We start from the raw sequence: 10222 nt of genomic DNA, 5'->3' as shown, positions 1-10222 counted from the left end.
ATTTTCTATGACTTTCAAACACAATTAGAAATTTGACTTTTTCTATTATTTTCTTTTACATTTTCATTTTCTCTATTATTTTCACTTTTTCTCTTATTTTCCGGATTCCAAACGGAGCCTTAGAGATTATGGTGATTTTCAATTCAATTAACTTTGTGTGTAATAATTATTTGTAAATTTATTTTGCCCGTTTGAACAGGTTTAGTGATCATTTTACTCAAATAAGAGTGACTCATTTGCACATTATTTTCCGTCACATATTCCCGAATAAGATGAAAACAAACATTTATGTACTCCCTCTTCTCATGGGTTCCATCATTCCTTAAGTGCCGTAGGTTTATTCTCGACTCGTATCTTGGTTTATTTGTCTTGTTAGAGTTATAGCTTTCCCTAGTAAATTTTGTATCCATGTTGCGTGGTACACACACCACCCTATGACATACTTTGTCTCACATGTTGACAATGTTAATATTGGTTTTTTTATGGAACCATGTGAAAGCCGTCTCTCCCACTTAAAACACATATATCGGTACACTAGTATGATCATCTATGTCTCTACAACAATCACTTGTATTCATTTGCTTCCGAATAGAATATCGCGTGCAAATATTTTTGGCTCCTCCATGAACCGAATCATCATTCTAACACTATATATGCGATGTTTGACCTTGTGCATGTGAGCTACCATAGACTCCCCATCCATACTCTATACTTGCTTGCATCTACGCGATCTCCTCTTCCAAACTTGTAGAGTTTTGTATCGAGTTCTATCGGTGTTGCTAATATGTTGTAGTCCTCCATCTTATTATTTGTCACATCGCCTATTGTAAATGCCTCTCGTGACACAAATATTTCAGAATTTCATTGTGTAACCTCAAGACTAAAGAAGTATTTATTAGCCCAAACTCCGTCACATCTTTAGAATATTTTATTTTATCAACTCGTTATTGATCTCTATGAATACAAGATCATCAATGTAGAAAAACTACAAACAATAAATTACCTTTTTTTAATTAGTGTATTAGCGTACATTTTACACAAAAACTTTTTTCTCTTTCTACCAAAAAAAAATATTGGGAAATATCTTAGGATCGACATAATTACGAACTAGATATAGGGATCGTGAAAAATGCCATTCGTTTTACTAGAATTGAAACGTAAAGTGATTGAAAACAAAATGAAATTCCATGTGAACATAGATAGTACCGCTGATAAACAGTCTAGGTCAACTCTGATCGGTGTATAGCGGCTATAGCGCCATTAAACAAAATGCGAGCATGTAGCAATTGAATCGACTTGTAGGTTAATGGCAAGAGCAACAATACTTAAGAAAGAAGAGAAAATGACTAATCAGACATGGCTGGCAGAGTTTGGCGGCGATGAGCTCTTTGTCGTACGCCATTGAGATGACCGGAGAGAAAGCTCGTCGGCGGTACTGCTCTAACAAGAAATTTGGTAAATTAAATTGTAAATAATGATTAATTTTGATAGATATAAGTAATACATTGATAGACAAATTACACGTAATTATTATGTATATCTTATTAACATAAATAAATTACCGACATAAAAAACTTATGGAAATAAAATTAAATTGGGTGAACGGACTTTGGCGGATGGGGTTTGACGAATGGATCAATTTCAGTTTTTAACCGAGTAAAAAGTCAAAAAAATAAATTAAAAATTATATTAATCTTAAACTGTTGAAAACCAGTTGATAACGATATAATACAAATTTTCATTGAAACTAAGTGGTGTGCGGATATGATATTTTATCTATTTATTATAATAGTATTATTAACAGCAAATTTACTTTTATAAAAATAAGAACATTAATTCTAGAGGATCGATGTTCTTTGGAGTGACAATTACCAATGTTGGGTATAGTCCACTGCATCTCTGCTTGACCACTCTTCAAAGTTCAATCTCTCTCTCTCTCAGCTTTACATACATTTTCACTCACTCACTTCTTCTTCTTCGTTCCCTTAGATTCAAAGCGAACTTCACTTCAGGTTCAGGTACGAGTCTCTCTCTCTCTCTCTCTTGGTTTTTTTTTCTTCTATTATACAAGTAGAAGGTTCTTCGATTGACTGTTTAGTTCATTCTAAATTCAATTGGAAGCTTTCGGAAATTTTGATTGTCGTGTGTTTCGTACACTCCGGTCTAAATTTGTGCAGTCAAAATTATGTTATGGTGTGTGTATATTTTGTAGTGGACGGAGCCGAAAGTGAATGATTATGGAATTTGGGGAAATAACAGCAAACATTACTTTGTTGAATTGTGTTTCATTGTCAGTTTTTAGTAACATTCTTAGATAGCCATTACTTTGGAAAGCGCTTCGTTTCTCGTTGATGAGGTAGAATCGACGAAGTATCACCATTTTCTTCCCTCAATCGATGTCTGTAGCATAAGATTGATATCGTTCGAACTTGATCATGGCTTATTAAACTCCGATGTATTATTAAGCAATCCCACATGCTATGGGCTAATTAGGAGATCACTTTCAAAAACTTATGATACAGCACTTCGTGTTCTTCTAATTTGACTTCCTGATTGCTCTGCTTCTGTGACGCTTCATCATTTTTACTATTAGCGCAGTTTCGTTTACTTCTGAAATAGTTCATAATCGATTGAAATATCATCATGTACAACTGATCTATCATTAGCCCAAAACTCCAATCAGAACCATCTCGTTTGAGTGAGAATAACTGCAATGCCTTGATCAACCAAACCTAACTATATGCCAGCATAAAAAGATAATATGATTTCCATGCTGCTTGATGCAGAGAGTTTGGTGATTAATGGAAAGCTCTGACGATGAAAAAGACGCTAGTTACACGAATTATGTCCCAAAAGAAATAAGTCGAGATTCACTGTCGTCCGGTGCGAAATTCGTAGACAAAGTGCTCTCGGGTCACAACGAGCGCTGCCTCGAGAATTTCCGCATGAACAAGCATGTGTTTTACAAGCTGTGCGACATTTTGCAAGGCAAAGGCTTGCTCCGCCACACTAACCGAATCAAGATCGAAGAACAGCTGGGCATATTCATGTTCATCGTGGGACACAATCTGCGCACTCGAGCGGTCCAAGAACTCTTCCGCTACTCGGGAGAAACCATCAGCCGCCATTTCAACAACGTCCTGAACGCGATAATGGCGGTTTCGCTGGACTTTTTCCAGCCACAAGACTCCAACGTCCCGCCTGAAATCCTGCAAGATCCCAGATTCTACCCCTACTTCAAGGTACTAAATACGTATGAATTGAGTCGGTGGTCTAGGGTTCTTTCTGTGATGGCATACATATATATATATATGGTTGTTTGGGCAGGATTGCATCGGAGCCGTTGACGGAATGCACATCCCGGTGATGGTCGGCGTTGACGAGCAAGGACCGTTCCGCAACAAGAACGGCGTGCTTTCGCAGACCGTTCTGGCGGCGTGCTCGTTCGACCTCAACTTCCATTACGTCCTCGCCGGATGGGAAGGCTCCGCTTCCCAATTCCAAGTTCTAAACTCCGCTCTCACCCGGCGTAACAAACTCCCCGTCCCTCCAGGTATATATATATATATATATATATATATATATATATATATATATATAAATCAAAATGAAAATGAAAAAAGTGAGGGTAATAATATTATTATGATATATCGAGTTATATCTTGGTAGGTAAATACTACATTTTGGACAAGAAGTACGTGAATCTCCCGGGATTCGTGGCACCGTACCCCGGCGTTCCCTACCACGCGAGCGAGTTTCCGAACGGGTACGAGGTTCAGAACGCGAAAGAGCTGTTCAACCAGCGACACTCGTTGCTGAAGAACGCCACGGAGCGCAGTTTCGCGGCCCTGAAGGCCCGTTTCCCGATTCTCCTGTCGGCTCCGCCGTACCCGCTCCAAACTCAGGTCAAGCTCGTCGTGGCGGCCTGTGCCATCCACAACTTCGTCCGCAGGCAAAAGCCCGGTGACGGGCTCTTCGACAAGTACGATCACGCCACCGCAGAGTCGTCGCCGGAGAACAACGGCTCCGTGTTCCCGGTCCCGTTCGAGGACCGAGAGCTAGAGCTCGCCTCGCAGTTGCGCGACTCTATTGCCGCCGAGATGTGGGACGATTACATCAACGACATGTCGTCGTTGTAGAAAAAAAGATGATTCGTTTGCTTTGCCTTGGCTTTTACCATGATTCTTTTCGGCTTGAGAGACCGCTTGATGAATCGTTCCGTTTGTCGAGTTAGTCATGTACATTGGTACCATCATTGTTCATAGACAGTATATAATTGTATAAATATAAGCATAAAATCAGCAGACCTTCCTATCCTAAGAATAAAATTTCTCGTTTTGTTTTGCTTCTATAAAATTGAGGATCCGAAATGGGTGTCTGGAACCAGCGCTCAAATGCTTGCAAACCAGAAGTTGCACGTCCAGCTCTGTGCATCAACTCAATCCAGTTCTACAAAGTGCAAATTGTATCCACATTCACGGTTAAGCCTATATATTAGGGAAGCTTTAACTGTGATTAACCGATATTTAGTGGTTAACTTTAACCTCGCAGTTAAATTTAATCGTCAATCACATAGTAGGTGGCACTATCGATCAAGATTACATGATATATTAGCAGTGCAAAGCGCAGGTGGCACTATCGGCCAAGATTACATAGTAGGTGGCACTATTGGCCAATATTACATACTTATTAGAATAAATCTTAAGGGGGCATGTATTTCTGCATCCCATGAGGGTTTGTGATTAACCGATATTTAGTGGTTAACTTTAACTCCGTCGAGGTGAGTGTGGGATTACCGCTAGACCAAGCTAGCTACCACTTTTTTCTTCTATATTAATGATTTTCGCATTCGTTGTCTTTCAAGAAATATTATTTATATTTATTTGAGAAAAAAAAAAAAAACCGATAAACAATTTTTTAGAAGTGAATACTATTGGCCAAACCTACATTTTTTTTAGAATAATATGCAAGAATGAATAAGGTTGGGAAAATATTTATTTATTTTTTTTATTTTTTAACTTAGTACTTTAACTAAACTAAACCCTTTATAAAACTTAAAAAAAGAAAGTAAACTGAACTAAACCCTACTCCGAAGCGCCTAGTTGTGTTGAGAACATTACAGAAACTTCGTAACAAAACTTCATCGTCTTCTCTTCTCCCTAAAAAAAAAAAACACTTCATCGTCTTCTTCCTCCAAAAAAAAAAAAAAAAAAAAAAAAACTTCATCGTCTTCTCCGAAAGCAAAAGAGGAAGACTAGCGATGGGTAGCAAGAAAGAGGAGATAGTGGACGTGCGGTCCATCGTCGAGGCCGTCTCCGCCGACGACTCCTCCGACGCTCCGCTCTACCAAATCGAAAGCCTCTGTATGCGTTGCCACGAAAATGTAGTGAAACAAAAACCCTAAATTCCTCACCTTTACTTCCTGATTGTTTTTTTTTTATCTTTATTTTTCCGTTTTAATGAACTTTGGGGATTTTGTTCGCAGGGCGTTACGAACTTTATGCTGACTATGATTCCTCATTTCAGGAAGGTGTGTTTGTTTTTCAATTTCTCCCCTGTGAAATTATTTGCATCTCAGCAGATTTTTGTGAATTTGGGTGGTAAAAAAAATGGAATTCAGATATAAGGATTTAGGTGGTTTTTTTTTTTTAAAAAAAATTATCAAACTATACAAGCCGTGTGAGTAACAGTTTCAAATTCTCAGCTAAATCTATTGTCTCACTGGAATACGCCAATCAAATGACACCTGAATATATTGTCATGGAATAATAAGCTATATTGAAGGTCCTATAATGTCCCATCTGAGTTATTATGATTCAGGTATTCATTGGCTTATTTAATTTTGTATATGTTTGTAGATCTTGTTGTCTGCCTTTGATTGTCCACATTGCGGTGAGAGGTAAGTTTGACTTTGTTTATTGTTATTATTCTTTTTATTTTTCCTGCAAAGAAATTGCAAAATTTTATTTTGTATGTGGTTTGGCAGGAATAATGAAGTTCAATTTGCTGGTGAGATTCAACCAAAGGGATGCTCATACCGTTTGGAGGTTCCATCGGGCGATCTTAAGGTTGTGAACATTTAAAATGAATTCTTGGTTTTTTTTTAATCAAACCTTCTATTAAGGGGTCTTCAATCTTTGGTTGATTTACAATCCTCAACCTTTTTGCTTTATCTCAGCACAGTCCTAACTCTTGTTGACTTTGTTTCTAACAGATTCTTAACCGGCAAGTGGTCAAGTCTGAATCTGCAACCATAAAGGTACATAATTGAATAGAGCTTTTCGTCACTTTCTTATTTTCACAAATGCACTAATGTAACTTGTCAAACTAAAACCATGAAATAACATTCACCTTACAATATCTGTAAAAAAAATTATTATAAGGATTTTTAGTCGATGTTACTCCTTTTTTATTATGAATTGTTTTTAAACTCAATTGTTCACCTTCTTCTTCTGTATGTTGGTAACTATGCTGTGTCATTACAAATTGAAACTGACGCAATATTGTTTTACATCTCACCGTATTTATGTAATGAAAATTTTCTTTCTAACTTGGATCTCGTCTCTTGTTATTACCTTGTGGTATGATTTTATATAAACAAAGTCCCTAATTTCAGTCGTAAGAAATTATTCGACTAGGTTATCTTATGCCTAATAATCTCTTAATTTGTTCTGGTTGCAGATTCCTGAGTTAGATTTTGAGATCCCTCCTGAGGCTCAGCGAGGAATTTTGTCGACGGTATCTTCCTTAAACCTAACTCTGTTTTTACACTCCTCTCTATTGTGTTGATTGGTGTGACTCCGACTGAGTGATGATTTAACCAAAAATGTTAACGAAAATAACATTGTATAATGTTAAAAATGTATATTTGTTAAAGCTGTGTTAATATCGGCCAATAGTATCATCGATTGCACTCTCATCCTTCTATGCCTTATTTGCTATTAGTCTAACTTTACTATAATATGAAATATATTAGATATTTTCATGACTATGTGTGTATGGTCTAGGTGGAAGGGATATTGCTACGAGCAGCAAACGAACTAGAGGCTCTTCAAGAAGAGCGAAAGGTTGTTGCTTCCCAATTTTTTTTATTTTTGAGTTTGTTTAAATATTATGTAGCAATCCTATTGCAAGTTCTCATTTGCTTTTTGGTTGCCTTCACAGAAGGTAGATCCTAAAACTGGTGAAGCAATTGATCAGTTTTTGTTGAAACTAAAAGATTGTGCAAAAGGAGTTTCACCCTTCACTTTCACTATAGATGATCCGGCTGGCAACAGCTACATCGAAAACCCGTAAGTATATTTACGATCAACAGAAAAGTATTTTCTTCGATTTCTCTCATATCATTCTTCGTAAATTTTCTAATGTCTTTTTAATGCTTTGACCAGTACTAGTCCGACTCCCTCTTTGTTAGGGATGGGATAAAAAAAAAAATTCTATAAGTCCCAGCAACCTTGAAACTGCTCTTTCTAGCATCACTAGAGGATAGAAGATAATTCTCTTACCTTGCAGGTGAAGTGAATTTGGAAATTTAATATTTTATTTTTAATGTTGTTGTGATAACAGTTACGCTCCATCAAATGACCCGTTGTTGAGTATCAAGTTTTACGAACGCACGCCCGAGCAGCACGCTTTGTTGGGATATTCTGAGACATCGGAAACGAGGGATGCCCGTGAGGGAACATCGACGCAAGACTCGGGTTTCATTGCTGCTTCAAGAATGCCACACGGATCAGTTGGAGCTGCGGCGGGTCACCGGGCCATCGCTCAAAGCAACAGCGCTGAGATGGCACAAGCTTTGTTTCGATACACAGCGCCTGAGGAGGTGAATCGCTTTTCGATTAAACTAGCACACAAATTGTTTTCATCGACTCGCAAAGACTTACTCTCTACCTTTCACTTGGCAGGTAATGACTTTCCCATCAACGTGCGGAGCTTGTGGGGCTAGATGTGAAACTCGAATGTTTGTCACCAGTATCCTTTCCCAATCGTGTTTACTTCACACACTTTGATTCTCCGAGCTGAGATGAAATGGCCTGTCAAATGCATTTTGCTTAACAAATATATAGATATTCCGTATTTTCAAGAAGTAATTGTTATGTCTTCCAACTGTGATGGATGTGGTTACCGCAATTCCGAGGTTTGTGATTATTGAGAATCGTGTTTGTCCCTACATGTGGTAGTAATAATCTTTTTTTTTTTTTTTGTTAATTAACACTCCTATCCTTGTTTTGTTGACCAGCTTAAACCAGGAGGACGAATTCCCGAAAAAGGGAAAAAAATAACTCTCACGGTGAAGAATGTTGCGGATCTAAACCGTGATGTTATAAAGGTACGTGTCTTCCATTTCCATTTTGTTTCAGCTTACAAACTTGAGCTGATCTAAAATGAATCTGAATCAGTCCGATACTGCCAGTGTGGAAATTCCAGAGCTTGACTTGGAGCTAGCAAGTGGCACTTTAGGCGGCCTAGTCACCACGGTCGAAGGCTTGATCACAAACATCAGAGATAGTAAGTGTGCCTTGTGTTCTCTTACCTCTTTGCTCTCTGACATTTTTTTTTTAAATAACCATGGGTGATGACATTTGTAGGTCTTGGAAGAGTACATGGATTTACGTTTGGTGACAGTCTCGAGGAAGATAGAAAGACCAAGTGGATAGACTTCGGATCGAGGTTGACCCAGGTAACCCTTTTTCTCTGGGTTTGCGATTCAAATGATTGCTGTGGTTTGTAAATTGTTTGAGTTTTCTTCTCCCGAGTAATGAGTATCACTGGCCTCAACTCAGTGGTTGGATCAATATAATAGATTGGAGTTCGAATTGTACTGAGACGTGCTTTGCCAATGGAAATATTTCCTACTGATGCCATCATATGCTACAATTGCAGCTTCTGAGTTTGGATCAGCCATGGACTCTTATACTCGATGACGCTTTGTCCAATTCTTTTATCGCACCAGTGACTGATGATATCAAAGCTGACAAACAATTGACATGTAAGTTCTTCTTGCACGAGCATTGGCGCTTTATTTTTCGGGGCAGTTGAAATGATATTTTTTTCACCAAGAACTTGTGTTTTACCTCTGGACTAAACAAGAGTTTAAAGAGCGGTCGGTCGTCCAATAACTGAACTTAAACATGCTCGCTATTTTAAGTCTTTTTGGTCAACTCAACACTGTAGCTTAGAGATCCCAAGGGAAACTATATGTCTTGTGTTTTTCACACTAGTTTTTGTGGGTTTATCTCCAGTTGAAGAATACGATAGGTCATGGGAACAAAACGAGGAGCTGGGACTGAACGACATCGACACCTCTTCAGCCGATGCAACAGTTAAAGAAAGCAACTTTGAAGGATGAGATCATTATTTTTCAATATGTAAGATCATCAAAAGCCATTTGGTATGTTTTCTTGCATGTAATCTTGTCCCCCTTAAAAAAATGACCATACTGATGAGGAATTCAGAGGAGTTTATGTATACGTGACAATGTAATTTTATTTATTTATTTATTTATGTGACAAACATACGTTGTTTTCAGGTGGTAAGAGATCATAATTTTTCCTTTAAAGATTTTTCGTTTGTTTGTTTTGTTTTTGTTTTTATACAAATAGGATTATGTAAACGCTAAACAAACTAAAGCGTATTTTTATTTCTTACGTTAAACACTATGCATGGTCTAAAGTAACAGGTTATGAACCTAAGTTGAACTAAAGCGCGCTTGCTTCCGTGGAGCGTGGGCTCATTTTGGGCCCATATTGAATGGGCTTTTGCCTTTTTTGGGTTTGAGCTTTTTTATGCAAAATTCGTCGCAAATCGAAACAAGTTTATTATTTTCAATTTTTCAAAAACGACAAACAAAATTTTTAAAATCATTTATCTAGTTTTGTTTTTTATTATTATTATTATTATTATTTCAAAGAAATTCGAAACATTACACATAATCCAAAAGCCTGTGCCACGTGAGAAGAGATATACTCTAGAGCACAAACATACATTTCTTTTTAGTGGTCAGAATATTATTATTGTAACATATTTTATTTAAAAATTGAATCTTTTCTTATTGGCCAAACAAATCACATGCCAAATGTGACCAAACTGGGTAAATTAAAATTTGTAGAAGCCTAACTAGCCCTTTAAAGATGCAAAAAATAAAAATATCAATAAAATTGATTTTTTTGTAGAACCTTGACTAGGCCTTAAAGGTGCAAGGAAAGAAATATCAATCAAC

The 10222-nt window shown here is 37.4% G+C and overlaps 2 protein-coding genes across 3 annotated transcripts; both read left to right on the top strand.

Moving 5' to 3' along the window:
- The first annotated feature begins 1809 nt into the window (after positions 1–1809).
- On the top strand, positions 1810–4356 carry LOC149384561 (nuclease). 2 transcript variants are annotated; one of them, XM_089628178.1, is made up of 5 exons: positions 1857–1881; positions 1990–2018; positions 2787–3242; positions 3328–3553; positions 3670–4356. In XM_089628178.1, the coding sequence occupies exons 3-5, from the start codon at positions 2802–2804 to the stop codon at positions 4137–4139; spliced, it is 1137 nt and encodes a 378-aa protein (XP_089484304.1). In that variant the 5' UTR covers positions 1857–1881; positions 1990–2018; positions 2787–2801; the 3' UTR covers positions 4140–4356. The 2 variants fall into 2 exon arrangements, with proteins under 2 accessions (XP_089484303.1, XP_089484304.1); XM_089628177.1 differs by having other exon boundaries at positions 1810–2018.
- Positions 4357–5082: 726 nt separating this feature from the next.
- Positions 5083–9577, top strand: LOC149384560 (uncharacterized). Its single transcript, XM_089629273.1, has 16 exons — positions 5083–5383; positions 5486–5530; positions 5859–5899; positions 5987–6068; positions 6215–6259; positions 6682–6738; positions 7008–7067; positions 7165–7292; positions 7567–7825; positions 7908–7974; positions 8070–8140; positions 8243–8332; positions 8403–8511; positions 8592–8683; positions 8887–8992; positions 9246–9577. The coding sequence occupies exons 1-16, from the start codon at positions 5261–5263 to the stop codon at positions 9350–9352; spliced, it is 1482 nt and encodes a 493-aa protein (XP_089485399.1). The 5' UTR covers positions 5083–5260; the 3' UTR covers positions 9353–9577.
- Positions 9578–10222: the final 645 nt, after the last annotated feature.

Source organism: Urtica dioica, chromosome 10 (genome assembly GCF_054948205.1).
Source record: "Urtica dioica subsp. dioica isolate 48M chromosome 10, U.dioica_male_clone48M_v1_H2, whole genome shotgun sequence".
NCBI classification, from domain to species: domain Eukaryota; kingdom Viridiplantae; phylum Streptophyta; class Magnoliopsida; order Rosales; family Urticaceae; genus Urtica; species Urtica dioica.
This window is presented reverse-complemented; position numbering and strand designations above follow the sequence as displayed.

Excerpts from the sequence above, each read along its gene's own strand:
- LOC149384561 (XM_089628177.1), top strand. The coding sequence starts at position 2,802 with ATGGAAAGCTCTGACGATGAAAAAGACGCTAGTTACACGAATTATGTC. Across the intron at positions 3,243-3,327 it reads GATTCTACCCCTACTTCAAG|GATTGCATCGGAGCCGTTGA; the intron begins GTACTAAATACG and ends TTGTTTGGGCAG. Across the intron at positions 3,554-3,669 it reads CAAACTCCCCGTCCCTCCAG|GTAAATACTACATTTTGGAC; the intron begins GTATATATATAT and ends ATATCTTGGTAG.
- LOC149384560 (XM_089629273.1), top strand. The coding sequence starts at position 5,261 with ATGGGTAGCAAGAAAGAGGAGATAGTGGACGTGCGGTCCATCGTCGAG. Across the intron at positions 5,900-5,986 it reads TGTCCACATTGCGGTGAGAG|GAATAATGAAGTTCAATTTG; the intron begins GTAAGTTTGACT and ends GTGGTTTGGCAG. Across the intron at positions 7,068-7,164 it reads CTCTTCAAGAAGAGCGAAAG|AAGGTAGATCCTAAAACTGG; the intron begins GTTGTTGCTTCC and ends TTGCCTTCACAG.